Raw genomic sequence first — 17,220 nt, 5'->3', positions numbered from 1 at the left:
TCTTCTAAACCTTTCATCGGGTGAAACCTATGATGAATAAAATGGTTCTTCATGTTTAGTTGGCAGGTCTTTCAGGTCAAAAGTATCATCTGGACAAAGAACAAAATTCATATTTTGAGCTACTGGTTACTCAAAGCTATAGATGCTAGTTAGCATGGTACGGTTAGTCACTTGAAACGTTCCCATCTTTGACGGGCGGCTTCTCTAGAAGTCATGATTTTTAGGGCCTCTTCTTTCTCTTGATTTGCACATTATGAATGCAAACGACGCTTTATTTGAATTGTCAAGACTTCCACTCTGCCATGCAAGGGAAATAACAAATCGCTAGAACAAATCTTTCTGTTGTCAATTAAAAAAATATTTGCCCTCGTCTCGAAAAAAGTCCAAGATTACTTACATTGACCGTTACTATATGATCCAAAGGTGGACGATCATAAAATGAAAAAAAGTACCAGGAATAAAGCTTGTTGTCTATCATACAATAATTGCAACCCCAAGAGGTTAGCTTGCGTAATTTTGATAACAAAAAACCCGTGTTTTAATGGCCGTTCCGTCAAACTTTGGGACAAACTATCAAACTGTATCCGTAAAGAGCAAGGTATTGAAGAGGGAGCAACCTTTAATATACGGAATAATATCTGTCCACTTTGAGTTTTAATGTTGCTCCATGCTTTCAGTTGAAAAAAACTCGGTTTTCATTTATTTAATTTCTGATCGTTCTTCAAATAATGCTGGTAAATCTGGCTCACCCCTCATGAAATTTATCTTTCCCCTTCAAAGGAAACTCCTCCTTGGAAATTGCGTTTAATCTAAGGCGCAAAACCCCTACTTCTATCAAATTCTCTCCACACAGCTCCATCCTTGCTTAAAGCCTCCCCCCTCAAATTTCTTTCGGACGATTCAGCGTGAAAAATTCTCCTTAGCATACTTTTATTTGAGAAGGACTTAAACTTCTAATCATTCACTCTAGAATGCCCCCCCCGTGAAAATATCTTCCCTGAAATCAAAATACGTGGAAAACAGCCCCTCAAGCATGTCTACATACAAAATTAATTTGTAAAAGAGAATGTAATTCAATTAAAAAGGATTTCAAATAGGAACAGCTGCAAACTTAGAAAATATTTAGGGGAAAAGTTGACTGGGATCCTTGACCATTCAATTAAAAACTTTGTTTATTTTAGCATTGAATGCAAGTTTTGAATAGGGACCAATATTAAATTATTCAATTTGCCAATTGTTTATATTTAAGATTCAAAAATAGGAAAGGGGGAATATTGTATTCTTGTTGGGTCTAAAATGTTAACTTTAAGAGTATTTAGGAGAACATTGAAGTGAATCAAAAGATACTATGTGGAGAAAAACTGTCAAAATGCCATGTCAACAGTATTTTAGAAATGGGTTATGGTTTTACTTGAAACTTTTGTGGCTGCTATTGCTGTTGTAACTGCAACTAGTAGCGAATGTTACTAGAACTAACTTGGAATATAACACTTTGGAATATAACTTGAAATATCAATTGCTTCATCCTGACTCACTATTTATATTCCGGGTGCCAAGTAAGGCTATTTTGCTTATTTTCAAAAGTAGAAGTTGAGTCTGGTGCTTCTTTTTCTGAGCATATAGGCTTATAGAATTATTATCAGTGATTCCGATTTGCTTGGGTCCGGCTTTCTGGAGGGATAGCATCACAGAAATAAAATGCTTAGAAACATACAGGTTTTTCGAAATTTTTGAATGGTAAGAGATTTGAGCTAGAAAGCCCTCGTGCTAGTCGTGCATCAAGAGAAGTCACTGGTCATTCACAGAAGAAAATGAAATTAAAACTGAGACAGTTAGGATCCCTGTGTTTGTTTACTTGTCCGATTACTAATCTGATTAATCCAAGCGTTTTTTGAGATGCATATGACGTCAGAAAGTAGTCGGATTATCTCCTCGAACGCCTGTCCGTGGGATTAGGATTACCTGTCCGTGGGCTGGCACTTTATAACCCCCAAATAAAAAGATTATTTGAGGATTGTGACGTCAGTCTCGTGTATTTTTAAAATGGGACGACCATATGCATGTGACTCCCCTGAGATGGGTTTTGTAGATAAGCTATGTTTATAGTGGAGTAAATATGATTAATATTTCTAAGGAAGCCTATCAAGTCCCTTGGGAAGAGGGTGGGATTCAAGTTCTATTTGCAATTGAACTGTCTATTGAGTTTGAAAGTTCAGTTCAGAAATTTCAGAAATTTCAAATTATATGCAGAGAGCATACTAAAACAGTTATATTGGAGATTACTTCAGATTTAGGAGTTTGTAAGTAGCATAATCTTGTCTGTGCTTATAAAATATAAAGGTTTTCTAGAGAGCTAGGCCTAGCTTTCAAAGGCTAGTAGGCTAGGCTCTGAAGCACAGAACAAAGGTTTTTTATCGGTTAGAAAGGTGTGTTATTAGGAATAGAGCTTGGGAATGCACATTTCATATTACCATTGTTTCTTATTTTACCCTAAATTTTCAATTTAAACAATCTCAATTTTAGATTTATTTTTTCCCTCTACTCATAAACTTTTCCTAATCTCTCTCTAAGATAACAAAAAGTAGCTTTTCTAATAGTTTACGCTATTTAAAATTTTATGATTAAATCACTAATGGGACAGCTAAGAAATAGCCTGGACATAGACCTACATTTAGAATTAATTTCATGCTGAATCCTAATATAGACCTATCATTTGTTTGTATCAGAGTACCTAAACTGCTCCCCCCTAATATATATATATATATATATATATATATATATATATATATATATATATATATATATATATATATATATATATATATATATATATATATATATATATTTATATATATATATATGTGTGTGTGTGTGGTAAAATTCTAGTTGTGTGATGACTTTTTGCTATTTGAAAAGGGGTTAGATTAGGTTAGGAAAATGGAACATTCTGGGATGGGTCTACAGGCTAAAGCATATCCCAGGAAGATATTTTAAAGTGCCCACTTCCACTCCTTCTCCCTCTAGAGGGCCCTGAAATTTGCCTACATGACAGGTCTATACCTATTGAAATTTTGACAAAAAAAAACATTTTACCTTAATTTTCAGTTACCAGTTGCTTTTTCTCTGCCTTTAGTTCTGAAAATGCAATCCCTGTTATTTGAGTAGAATTCTGAGCTAAAATTTTATGGTTAAATCACTAATGGGACAGCTATGAAATATCCTAGACATAGACCTACATTTAGAATTAATTTCATCCTGAATCCTAATATAGACCTATAATTTGTTTGTATCAGAGAAATTCAACTGCTCCCCCCCCCCGAATCTATATATATATATATAAATATAACTATATATATATATATATTTATTTATTTATTAATAATAAATACGGTAAGCTTTCAAGCTTGTCGCAATAAACATAATAAATAGAAGTTATGATATATATATATATACATATATATATATATATATATATATATATATATATATATATATATATATATATATATATATATATATATACCAAGTGACATATAGTGATCGCAAGTTCTGTCAGTCTGTCGGTCCCGGTTTTGCTAGTTTAGGCACTTCAAGATAATCTAGGGCGATGAAATTTAGCAGGCTTATTAGGGACCAGACCATATTAAATTAGAAATAGTCGTTCTTCAGCGAATAACACACACAAAACTTACAAATTAGCTTACGTAACGAAATTTTGTATTCTCATGTTTTTATTATATGAGGGGGTTCACGCCCTCGTCAGTACCATTAAGGTTTTCCTAAAATCGTTAGGTACTTCCCTTTTTTCAAAAATCATATTCATAATCCCCTACCAAGTCTTACAAAAATTTCTATACGCAGCGAGGTTTTTTTTTCTGTAACTTGATGTAATTTTTATTAAAATTTATATTTTAGAAATACAGATGAGTATTAATTTGTCTCTTACTTTCCCATAGGCAATAGAACAGCCCGACAAGTACTAAGCCGAGGACAAAAATACTTTATAAAACTTCAAAAAGCAGGGTTGCCAGTTCCTGGAAGAAAATATGGATATGAAAAATATCTTAAAAGAGTAAGCATATATTTTCTATCTGCATTTTATTATTAATGAATAACAGAGAGAGGAGGGGTATTAATTTAGTAGATTGCATAGTTACGCGGTTCCTGTAAAGTTATCAATCGACTAAATGTGTATATTTTTGTTATTTTTTCTTTTTTTTTAAAGATCTTAATTTTTATTTAAATAAACATTGTTTTTAAATTATTAATGACTTAGCTTTAATTTTATTTTATATATCTTTTTTCCTAATTTAAATTTTTAATTTTTTTAAAAGATTTTATGTTTTAAATAAGTAAAACTTGTTTTTAAATTGTTAATGACTTAACTTTAATTTAATTTTTAGATATCTTTTTTCCTAATTTATAAAAAAAAAATATTTGTCAAAGACTACATTTTACTAACGCCACTTACTGTACTCTAATGTTTAACATATCCATTTTTGTTAGCATTGAGGTTTAGGTGATAGAACAAAAATTAAAATTTTGAAAAATTACAATTAAAAAATTGAAAAATTCATTAGTTTTTTACCTTTTTTTTAGTTTTTTTAGTTTTTTGGCTTTTTTAGTTTTTTTAGTATTTTGTTTTTAGTTTTTTTTTGTATTTAATATTATTCCAATTTGGATATCAGCTGCTCTTTTTTTTCTGTACTTTTTTCCAGTGATGATAAAAGGTATCGTAATGCATTTAAAGATTCATAATTCTTCAGTATGGCCGCTTTACCTAGCCGCATTTTTTCGGGTCAATACCGGTAGTTTTCTACCTTCTCTGTATTTAGAGTTTCGCTCAAAGTTGCTTTTTTTTTAAACTCTTTGTTTTGACATTTCAATTAAAATATATGAAAAACTATGTTTGTTTTTCGGCAGATTTTCGGCAGCCTACTATGTTCAAGATTTTATATTTAATTTAATTAATAATAAATAAATAAATAATTAAATTATTTATTTACTCTGTTCAGAACCTTTTCGAAATGCAAGGGCCATACTTCGGCGATTTCCGATGGGTCTGTGACAGTTTTGCAGCCTAACTTGCACAACACTTTTAAAACCTTAGAAATGTAAAAAAAAATTATTGAACATTACCACCCTAACAGCTAGTATATATATATATATATATATATATATATATATATATATATATATATATATATATATATATAGAGCATATTACTTCTTATCTGACCGTTAAGAGATTATGCAGGGACTGTTCCAATAGACGACATAAACCTCAAAGCCACATATATTGAAAAAGCATATATATATATAAATATATATATATATATATATATATATATATATATAAGGAGCGACCCGGCTCAATAGTAACCAATACTCAACAAAATGGAGTTTTGATACCAATAGCTACATCAAAAGAATCGCATTTTAATGCAAAAGTTCTAATTCTTTCTTATCGAATATCATACTCAAGTCTTCAGGAATAAGTGCATTAAACCCCTTTAGTTTAAATTGCTAAAACTGGCTTAATTTTCCTAATAGGCATCAAGTGGTATATTCACTTTATTGGTAAGTCAATTATTTGAACTCTGAAAAATTTACCAAGTAATGTGTTGTAGGAGCACATTAAACTTATGATTATTGCTGCACTATCTGTGAGCAACACTAGGTCTATTCTGATTTTTGTTCACTCACAAGCCATCAGGGGCTTACCTTTATGCCTTTTTTCAACCGCTTTTTCTACCATCTACTTTTAAACAACTGCTGTTTTACCTATCTGCCTTTTATCAACCCCTTTTTCTACCATCTACTTCTAAAAAACTGGTTTTTTAGCTATCTGCCTTTTTTTCAACCGCTTTTTCCCCCATCTAGAATTTTTTTAGAGCTCATACCATATGATCTCTTGGCTCTTAGCTCTTCTCGCCTCGTCACAAGTGCCATATGAACTCTTAGCTCTTGTTCTAGATCTTCTTAATACATATGATAGAAATTTATAGTTTACCATAGAAATTGCAAATAAAATACCATTCGTAGATCTGTACCATTCGTAGATATTCATAGCATTGATAAACTCGATTTTGCTATTCACAGAAAACCAACACAAAACAATAGCTATTATCATTTTAAATCAAATCACCACGCACAATTTATAAGAGCTGTTGTAACCTGTCTAGTATATATATCCTCTCTAGAGTTGTTGTGTCCTCTCTAGTATGTAACCTATCAGCATAGTGTGTATGCTGATTGCCAATAAGGCACCTCAGCATTATCCCAAGAACGACTGAGGGTATTACGTTCCAACTTTTGGGGCTACTTCTATTACCACTTCTGCTCTTAAAATTTAACTAAATCAAAAGAGTCCAAGTGTATCCAAGCTGTCAAAGAGCATAGATAGATTTTTTCGCGAATGGTATCTAGTTTTGTTTTTCAGGTGAACTAGAGGAAGTATAAAAATAAATTAAGCACTGCTATTTGTGTCAAGATTTTTGAAAGGGTGTATGTTGTTAAAAAGTGTTGAATAATTTTCTCCAGTATACAAATAGCAAGCCAAATTATAAATTCTTAAAAAAAAATCAAAAAGATTTAAACTACTATGTTCTTTTCCCGTGAAAAGACTATGTCAATATAAAACAAACATAAATTAATTTTAAAAAAAAATTCCACAAAATAAGTTTTTCAAAGAAAAGTAAAGAACTCGATTGAACCAAAAATGAGCAAAAATAAAATAAAATAATCTACCAAACGTAAAACTACCACATATCAGCATCAATAAATAAATGAAACACAAAACGAACAGAATTAACCGAGTCAAACTCAAAATGAGCAGAAATTAACATAAGTAGGGCTCAAAACCCCTATACCTTCCTAAGCCCAGTACATACTTTGCACTTTACTGAAAAAAATTAATTTTAAATGTTTTCACTTTTATAACTTTGATAAATAAAACATTATTTACAATTTAAGATAAATATCCGTATATCTGTATTAAACTGAAAATGCACATTCATTTATAATTTTTTTTTTGCCCAAGCAATTGCTTAAGCTAAAGGCCCGAGCAAATCTGTGGACTCTGAAGGCCCTAGCAAGGGAAAAAAGGCAAAATAAAGTCGATCTTTCTAGATAAAGAGGCTAGCAGTGAGAGGTAGGTTTTAAACCACAGTTAATTTTTAGCCCAGAGTCCTCCTGGTAGGCGATCAACAGTTAGGGGATCAACTTGGTTTTTCTATATCATGTTAATACGTATGATAGAAATTTATAGTTTACCTTAGAAATTGCCAATAAAATACCATTCGTAGATCTGTACTATTCGTAGATATTTGTAGCATTGATAAACTCGATTTTGCTATTCACAGAAAACCAACGCAAAACAATAGCTATTATCATTTTAAATCAAATCACCACGCACAATTTATAAGAGCTGTTGTAACCTCTCTCGTCGATTGTGCCCTAAATATTTGCCCAATTCTCACATCACGGTAGAAATGAACTTTATCAGGGGAAAATTTTTCGAAACAGGTATCCCATTTTACTTAGTAGTGATACAATAAGCCGTAGACTAAAAGACACTCGCTTAATATGAATATTTTACCTTGTTACACTCCGAATAAGCCCTAAAATATAATCCATCTTCCACATTCCCAAAAACCTCTACAAATCTAAAAAAACGTTTGCACACAAAATAATCTGTATGTAGTATTTTGTAGTAATTTCAAATTCAGGAATTTCCTAAACTCTGGTGAAGATGAAACCCCAGTTAATCACCAAAAAGTGTATGTCAAATACCTCGTGACTGTGGCAAATACTATATAGGTAGAACCCATCAAAATTTAGAAAAAATGTCTACAACAGCAAACAGATGATATCATTAAAGCTTTAAATTCTAATAGTGCTAATATTTCTTTTGATTTTGCTTTAAGCAGCCATGTTTTTGATAACCCAGCCACAGTATACTTAATGAAGAATCCGGCCCTTAATAGAAATGATCTAGGCATAAAACAAGTTGTTCACGAAACAAGTTAATACCCAAAATAAACAGTAATATTTCAATATTAACACTTAAAGCATGTTTTAATTAGTTTTATTTTACTTTAATGAATTGCCTTATTTCACCTCGCTTATTTGCCACTCCTGGTGGAACTTTGCTGAAGTAAGGATGCGGAGTCTATTTTTAAAACTTTATTTTAGTTTCAATTGTGGTATTTTGTTGTAAGTCTCTTTTCTTTTGTATATTTTGTTTTGCTTTGGATGGCCCTTGGAAATAGGGTCGAAATATTGGTTCAAACATAGAATTCCACTGTCTTGCGAAAATATTTCTCTATTGTTGTTGTTGATGTTTATGATGGAAAGACGGTGTGGTCCTTGTCACTATATATAGATCAAGTCAGAATATATTTGTTGTCAATGCGAGTCCATACAAACGTGGTACAGCAATGTTTCAAATTTATGGTGAGTTCAAGAACCTACAGCTAGAGAAGTTTTTCTTGCATGTCTCCTGGATCTCGAATACAAGTTTTGACCCCCTAAATCAAGAGGCACTCAGTAACACTAAAAAATGGATACAGGAAACACAGAGCAAGACATCGGAAGAAACAAAATAGCCAGTACAATAGAGAAGGTGGTTAACTCAACACGAAGGAGAGTTGTCACAGCTTGATAATCACACTTCATCACAGTTTGATCACAGTTGACAAACACATTGCAGCTTGATCACAAACACACACAACACAGCTTGATCACAAACACACACACAGCACAGCTTGACACAAACACAATGAACATTGTGTTCACAAACACAATGAACATTGTGTTCACAAACACAGCTTGATCACAGTTTGATTTACTGCTTGTTTGATAACCTGCTTGCAAGTTCAACAAGTTAGGAAGAAGAGACAGCAGATAATATTGACTAAGAACTGAAAAGGTACATGAGTAAGGTTGTCATTGACAGGATAAAAAAGCTGTCCACTCGAGTGATGGAAAAATAACAGCATTCGCTTCAAGGGTCCAGCACAACGTAGTCGGAAGTGTATCTGCTTTTCGCCCTCTTCTGTCCCAAGCGAAAGAGTTTTCAGCCCAGTTTGGAGCATTTATGATGACGAACGAAGGTCCTTAAAACGAGAATATTCCGAAAAGTAGTGCTTTCTGCATTACAGCTTGTCCCAGTTGGACTAATCTTTTATAAATAAATGTTTTTTTTTTTGCATTATAGGGAATCCAAGTGCTATATACATATACATATATATATATATATATATATATATATATATATATATATATATATATATATATATATATATATATACTTTTTTTCAAAAGTATTCTCCTTCTCCCCTCTCCGATGCTATTTTGGTGCCTCCCTCATGTAATATTTTCGATGGGTGTCCATGCTTAGTTGAGCTGATCAGCTGCAGTCTAGGATCTTCTATGATCTAAGAAAGTGTTTAAGTAGATGAATGAAATTCCACGGAAATGGTATTTTTCTCAAATTAGGACATTGGAAATTTGTTCAAATTACTAGGTCTGTCTCCACAAATTGTAATGTTTTGATAATTATTAAGTGAAATTTTTGGCGGCAGTAGGGTTTGAAAACTTCAAATATAGAGCAGAAGCTTTCATGTTGCTGCTTAATAGAAATTTTTCAAACTAAAATCTCATTGTATCTCAATTTCACCAAGGAGGAAATTTTCTTCTAAGCCGTCATTATTGATAGGTTTTTACTTTCTTGACTTCCCTTCAACTGCAACTGAATATTTTTCCAAGTCTCAGACAAATACCCAAATTCTCCGAGAATTGTTAATTCGTCATTTAGATTACTGAAGAGTGAAGATTAGTAACCTAAAACCACCGTACTACAATGTAGCAGCAGTTCTGTTTCCTTTGGGGATTAGATCAGGGGAAAACAAAGCTTTAGAATACAAGTGACTGCCAGGCTGTCAATCAAGGTTGTTCACCCAGAACATCAGGTTGTGCTTTTTCCAGTTATAGTTATCAATGAGTGTCAAGCAGGCAGTTGGGTATGCAATATTCCTATACTACTTATAACATTTATGTGCCCCTCTATTCATAAAGTGATGGAAGAAACCTATACTTAAGAACTTAAGAATATGTATTTAAGAGCATTTAAGATTAAGTATTAAAGCATCTAAAGTATTTAAGAACATGAATACTATACTCCACTAGCAGTACTAGAGTAAACACATTGTAGTGCTTTTGATTGAACAATGCATAAAAAATTTTGGAGTATGATATTTCTGGCTAGTATTTGACTTGCCAATGAGTTAGTTTACAATCCTAACGGTAACTCAGAAATCTATTGATATATCTTACAGCAAGTTACACTAAGTTAGATTTGCTACTGATTTTAATGTTTCACTTGAAAAAATACTTGTACAAAACACAGGACAAAACACAGTTTGTCCTGCTAAAGTGTTGACAGCTTTTGGAATTTTGTTTAGTTCTGCTACTGGTAGTTTTGGAACTTTTCGCACACCTGTCATATAGGGTGTTTTTTAATGTATATTACAGTAAAGACAAAGAAACCTTCCGTAAGAAGATAAATGGCAGTGAAAATTATAAGTGACAGTGAAGATTTGAACTTGTCAAAAAGGAAAAAGAAGAAAAAAGAATTGTGGGGTTAGAAGACACACAAAAGCGAGTATGAAGAAGCCTGAAAACTGAAAGAGGAGAACAAAAAATTATACTTCTAGGAGACCAGCGACTTCGAGAATAAGAATGGATTAAAAATGAAAGGGAAGTAGAAAGAAATATTACTTTAGAAGAACAATGCCAACGCAATATTCAACATCAACAATCTCTGGTGCAAAGCCCAATACAAAACTATAAAGATGCAGTAAACTACGCATATATTGATCAAAAGTCATTTGGACTGTTCAGGGTTGTATGTATTATTCACTGCGGAGTCCGCTTTTCAGAAGGAAAGAGTAGCCTACAAAAGTGATTCATTTGGTGGTTGCCGTTTGCTTGGTCTAATTGCCTTACCATTCCCTCAGTTTAAAATGATTTGTGTTGGCCTTTTATGCTACGTCAATTGGTCTCTAATTAGTTTTACAAAAAAAATAAATAGAAACCTGAATTTGGAAGACATATTGCAAGGCACAAACAACTATGCCAAATTTTACATGAAGTGTGTGGGAAGTGGAGGACGATATAAATTACCGCTCTTGGTATAACCCAGAGTTACGACATACTGTGTTATGTGGAAAACGGATAATCAATTTTTCCATAGATTAGAGCCTGTGCAAACAAAGGGTAATATGAATATTTATTTTTGCCCCTTTTCATATTTAGAAGTTAACAGCTTCTCGTTTTGACGGCTTAATTATACACTTATAGCTGCAACAAAACCTCCCTAGAAACCTCTGTTAAATTATTCTTGAGATCCAGAACGTGAATATAGAGATGCCAAGAAGTGGCACTAAAGCTTGAAGCGAACATAAATAACCTATACTATATATGTTGTCACAACATTTAGTTATGACTTTCGAAATTTAGAAAAATCTTTTACCCGCAAAAATTTTACATCAGCTTCTTCTTGAATAAACTTTCGAGTGCTTTGGATAAACGGGACTCAAAAATAAACCTAAACTTAACTAAACCAAAAAACAAAAGAAGGCCAATCAAAGTATCTTAACATTACCCCACATTTTAAATGAAGCTCAGAATATCAATAAATGTTTTAATCACTTGTAATAAGGTGAGTAGCATAAATGCCAGAAGGTCTCTGACCCTCTGGATAACTATTTGAATAAAACAAAGCGATTTTGGACTAAACTAAAAAGAACTTATTTATATAGTTTCGGTTGGAAAAGGGTTACAATTTGCTCGTTGCAAGGTTACATCTCTCACTGTATATTTAATTTAGCCCTTTAGATGTTTATATTCTTTTATACAGCTAACGGAGTAAGCCAACAGCTGTATTTTCGTTGTTTTTACCATGAAAGTTTATTTTACTTAAAATCCACAACTACACTTTAAATTTAGTTACATCAAAAAGAGTTTGGAATTTTAGCACCCTTAAAAAAAACATCAGATTTGTAAATGCCCTTGACGGCTGAAGGAGTTGAGCCTTTTCTTTCAAGTGCATTAAGAGAAAATCTGCTCTGCAGTGGTTAAAAGTCATTCTTAGTCATCAATCATAATATATTTTGTATTTTAGGACTGACCTGACTAAAATCTGTGTTGTGTCCCAGTTCTGATGATGGTACTATACTTCTCATAGTTTGTATTACCTCGATTCCAAGGTTTTTTATTGACTTGCTGCAAATGTCGAAAATGGCTTATCCCATCTCGGTTTCTGAGGATTCTTTCATTAAAAACGGTAAGTTATGCAGTTAAATCGCAGTTAAATATGCAGTTAAACGGTAAGTTATGCAGTGTGTCACAGAATAAATGAAAAGCTACTTTGCTCTAGAAAATAGTTATTTCCCCTTTTCTTCCTTGTCCATTAAGTGGTGCTAAGGAAAAAAAATTGTAACTGAATATGTATTTGGATCTAGCGTCTAAGAGTGTTTATGAGCTGAGAGGTGATAAAAGTGGCTTCTTTGTGACGCAAAACGCGTTCAAATTCAATTTATTAGCTTTAATTTTAAGTCCGGTGAGACAACTCATCATCTGGTAGAGAAATTTTCTGTTTATCTTTTCTCTGTGTAGGTATGATCAATGAAATATTTCTATCAAAGCATGGGTTCAGATTGGAATATCGAATCATAATACATGTAAGGTAGGATTAAAGTTAGTTTAACTCTGGTGCTAAACTTTTGGAGACTACATTTTGTATTTATGTTTTGGAAACTAATGCAGAAAACCCTGACTGATTAGTATTTTTTACTTTCAATTTTCTGTCCATTTTTTGTGATTGTTAAGCTGTATTTTTTTTTTTTTTTTTTTTTTTATGTTATGAATTTCAGGTTCTTACTCGTTTTGTGTTAATAACTTTCGTGGAATGTTTCTGATTTTCTTTTATCTGTATAAACAATAGATTTTAAAAACGATACTGTCTTTATATTTATATTTTTACATGTAACTAGGAAGAAAAATCAGTCAGATTTGTTTAGTAAGCTTTACCGTTAAATTTTTTTATGTCTGTTTAATTTGAATTTTGTTTTAGAAGTTGAAGATGCTTTACCAGGTGACAGCAAGAAGACCTTTCATTTTCCAAACCATCTTATGTCACCAAAACGTGAAGATGTTCCCTTGCTTAATTCATGTAGCATTTCAGGACCATGTAAATTTGAATACGACTCCCAGGAATCAAAATGTTCTAGCAATGAAGGTACATCTGAAACCTTATATTTTTATTGAAATGTATTGGATAATATTTTATTGGACAAAATAGGACAAAGGGACTTAATATTAATATAGAAAGTTTGTTTTACCTTATTCCAATATGCAGGTATTTGCCAAATCGTTTTTATGGAAATTGGTATTTACAAGTGACATATAGCGATCGCAAATTCTATCGGTCTGTCTGTCGGTCCGGGTTTTCCTAATTTTGGCACTTCCAGATAAGCTTGGACGATTGTATTTGGCAGGCATATCAGGCGTTTCCTCGATTCGACTATCTGGAAGGGTTGGGGTGGGGGGCGTTCTAATTCGGAAAAAATAGAAAAAATGAGGTATTTTTAACTTATGAACGGTTGACCAGATCTTAATGAAATTTGATGTTTAGAAAAATATTGTGTCTTAGAGCTCTTATTTTAAATGCCGACCGAATCCGGTGACATCGGGAGGTGTTGGAGGGGGAACCTAAAATCTTGGAAAACGCTTAGAGTGGAGGGATTGGGATGAAAACAGGTGGAAAAAACAAGCACTTGTCCTAGATACGTGATTGACATAACCGGAACGGATTCGCCTTCTTTGAGGGAGTTGAGGGGAGAGTTAATTCTGAAAAATTAAAAAAATGAAATATTTTTAACTTACAAAGGAGTGATCGGATTAATGAAATTTCATATTTAGAAGGAACTCTTAACTCAGATTTAGTTTAAATCCCGACCGGATCCAGAGTCATAGGGGGGGGGGCGCAAATCTTGGAATAGGCTTAGAGTGAAGAGATCAGGATGAAACTTGGTGAGAAGAATAAGCACAAGTCTATGATACGTGATCGATATTAAATATAAAAAAAAACAAGTTTTTTTTAGCTGAGAGTAAGGAGCGACATTAAAACTTAAAACGAACAGAAATTACTTTGTATATGAAAGGGGCTGCTTCCTCATCAACGCCCCGCTCTTTACGCTAAAGTTTGACCCTGTCTCTCAACTCTGCTTTTTAAAACAGTGAAAAACTTTAGCGTAAAGAGCGGGGCGTTGATGAGGAAGCAGCCCCTTTCATATACAAAGTAATTTCTGTTCGTTTTAAGTTTTAATGTCGCTCCTTACTTTCAGCTAAAAAAAGCTTGTTTTTTTATTTAATTTCTGAACGTTTTTGAATCAATGCATGTTTTGATTTTGGCTCTCCGCAGAGGAATAATTTACACGAAATTTGCAAGTTTTTTTTGGCTAAATGGCTTTCTCATAGTTTTGATCGAATGATTTTGAGAAAAAAAGGAACGGTGGAGGAAGCCTAGTTGCCCTACGATTTTTTGGTTACTTAAAAATGCAACTAGAACTTTTAATTTTTTACGTATATTTTTATTAGTGAAAGATAAACATAACTTATAAATTAGCTTACGTAACGAACTTTTGTAATCTCATGTTTTTATTACATATATGAGGGGTTCACCCCCTCATCAGTACCTCGCTCTTTACACTAAAGATTAAATCTCGTCCCAATTCATTAAGAATGACCCCTGAATCACAAAAGCCGTAGAATAAATGGTTGAAATCACTAAAAATACTTTAGCGTAAAGAGCGAGGTATTAGGAGGAGGTGAGCCCCTCATATGCATAATAATTTCTGTTCGTTTTAAGTTTTAATGCTGCTCCTTACTTCCAGTTGAAAAACTTTTCATATTTATTTTCTCATTGTTTTTTTAATAATGCTTGAAAATCCTGCGCTCCCTTCATGGAAATTTTCTTCCTCCATGACAAATTCCTCGATAGAAAGTTTCTCCAATATATCCCCCTCTTGTCGACCCCTCCCCCCCAACCAAAAAATCCCCTTGAAAACGTCTGTACACTTCCCAATTAGCATTACTATATGTAAGCACTGGTCAACGTTTGTAACTTGTAGCCCCTCCTACGGGGACTGTGGGGGAGTAAGTCGTCCCCAAAGACATAATTATAAGGTTTTTCGTCTACGTTGAATAAAATCGCTATCTCGGAATTTTGATCCGTTGACTTTGTGAAAATAATTAGCGTGGGAGGGGGCCTAGGTGCCCTCCAATTTGTTTGGTCACTTAAAAAGGGAACTAGAACTTTTCATTTCCATTAGAATGAGCCCTCTCGCAAGATTCTAGGACCACTGGGTCGATACGATCACCCCTGGGAAAAAAAACAACAAAAAAAAACAAACAAACAAATAAACACGCATCCGTGATCTGCCTTTTGGCAAGAAATACAAAATTCCACATTTTTGTAGATAGGAGCTTGAAACTTCTACAATAGGGTTCTCTGATACGCTGAATCTGATGGTGTGATTTTCGTTAAGGCTCAATGACTTTTAAGGGGCGTCTCCCCCTATTTTCTAAAATAAGGCAAATTTTCTCAGGCTCGTAACTTTTAGTGGGTAAGACTAAACTTGATGAAGCTTATATATTTAAAAACAGCATTAAAATGCGATTCTTTTGATGTAGCTATTGGTATCAAAATTCCATTTTTTAGAGCTTTGGCTACTATTGAGCCGGGTCGCTCCTTACTTCAGTTCGTTACCACGAACTGTTTGATAACCAGACTAGATCTGCACTCTTTGAGAGATTTGGGGGGGAGGCTAGTTTGGAAAAATAAAGAAAAATGAGGAATTTGTAACTCACGAACGGGTGATCAGATATTCATGAAATATGATATTTAGAAGAAATGTGTACGTTAAAGCTCTCATTTTAATTCTTGACCAGATCTGGCGATATTGGGGGGGAGTTGGAAGGGGAAACCGGAAATATTGGAAAACTTGAAAATTGAGGTATCTTGATCTTACGAATTAGTGATCGGATCTTAATGAAACTTGATATATAGAAATATCTAGTGCCTTAGATACTCCAATTTCAATTTGAATCGGATCTGGCGGCATAGGGGGCTGGAGGGGAGAAACAGAAATCTGAAAAAACGCTTAGAGTGGGGAGATCAGATGAAACTTAATGGGAAGAATAAGAACAAGCTCTACATACATGATTGATATTATTAAAATGGATCGCCTTCTTTGAGGGAGTTTGGGGGGAGGGTTAATTTGGAAAAATTTGAGGTATTTTTAAATTAAGAATGGGTGACCAAATCTTAATGAAATTTAATATTTAGAAGGAACTTGTGTTTCAGAGTTCTTATTTTAAATCACGACCAGATCTGGTGACATTGGGGGATTTTGAAGAAGAAACTGGAAATCTTTTAAAACGCTTAGAGTGGAGAGATCCGGATGAAACTTGGTGCGTAGAATAAGAAAGTGTCGTAAATACGTGATTGACGTAACTGGACTGGATCCGCTCTCTTTGGGGGAATTTTTTTAGGGGGGGGGTTCCAGTGCTTTGGTGAGTTTGGTGCTTCTAGATGGGCTAGGACGATGAAAATTGGTAGGCGTGTCAGGGACTGTGCACAAAATGATTTGGTAAAGTCGTTTTTCCTGATCCGACCATCTAAGGGGATGAAGGGAGAGGAAAAATTTGAAAAAAAGTTATTTTTTACTTACGAGTGGATGTATAGAAGGACCTCGTGTCTCAGAGCTCTTCTTTTAAATCCCGACCAAAATTAGGCCTATGATTTTCCTTTTAAATCAATCTATTGATTCTTATAATTTGTTAGAGTTCATGCCATATGAGTTCTTGGCTCTTGGATCTTCCTACCTCGTCAAAAGCGCCATATGAGCTCTCAGCTCTTGTTGTAGTCTTTTACGAGAATTTTAAATTTTTATTTGAAAGTGATTGGTAGGTTTTTTTATTTTTAAATAATTCAATCTAAATCTCTATATAGATTCTGCAAATAGCCCCCCCCCCCAAATCTCCTAAAGAGAGCGGATCTAGTCTGGTCATACCAGTCACGTATCTTGGACTTGTGCTTATTCTTCTCACCAAGTTTCATCCTGATATTCTAAAAAAAAAAATAAATCAATA

At 33.4% G+C, this 17,220-nt stretch overlaps 1 protein-coding gene across 6 annotated transcripts in view; it reads left to right on the top strand.

Moving 5' to 3' along the window:
• The window catches only part of LOC136027521 (zinc finger protein OZF-like), a 41,416-nt gene that overhangs the window by 19,155 nt on the left and 5,041 nt on the right, over positions 1 to 17,220 (top strand). For 2 of the 6 annotated variants that reach the window (XM_065704864.1, XM_065704861.1), the window contains exons 2-3: positions 12,188 to 12,349; positions 13,139 to 13,303. In XM_065704864.1, coding sequence (XP_065560936.1) covers positions 12,295 to 12,349; positions 13,139 to 13,303 — 220 coding nt within the window. In that variant the 5' untranslated portion in view covers positions 12,188 to 12,294. Of the gene's footprint in view, positions 1 to 3,836; positions 4,073 to 9,376; positions 12,350 to 13,138; positions 13,304 to 17,220 lie in introns of those variants that run through there. The other 4 variants (XM_065704863.1, XM_065704865.1, XM_065704862.1 and 1 more) reach the window with 4 other exon arrangements.

This window comes from Artemia franciscana, chromosome 5 (assembly GCF_032884065.1).
Source record: "Artemia franciscana chromosome 5, ASM3288406v1, whole genome shotgun sequence".
Classification (NCBI taxonomy): Eukaryota; Metazoa; Arthropoda; class Branchiopoda; order Anostraca; family Artemiidae; genus Artemia; species Artemia franciscana.
Note: the sequence above shows the minus strand (reverse complement) of the source record. Positions and strands in the feature narration are given on the sequence as shown.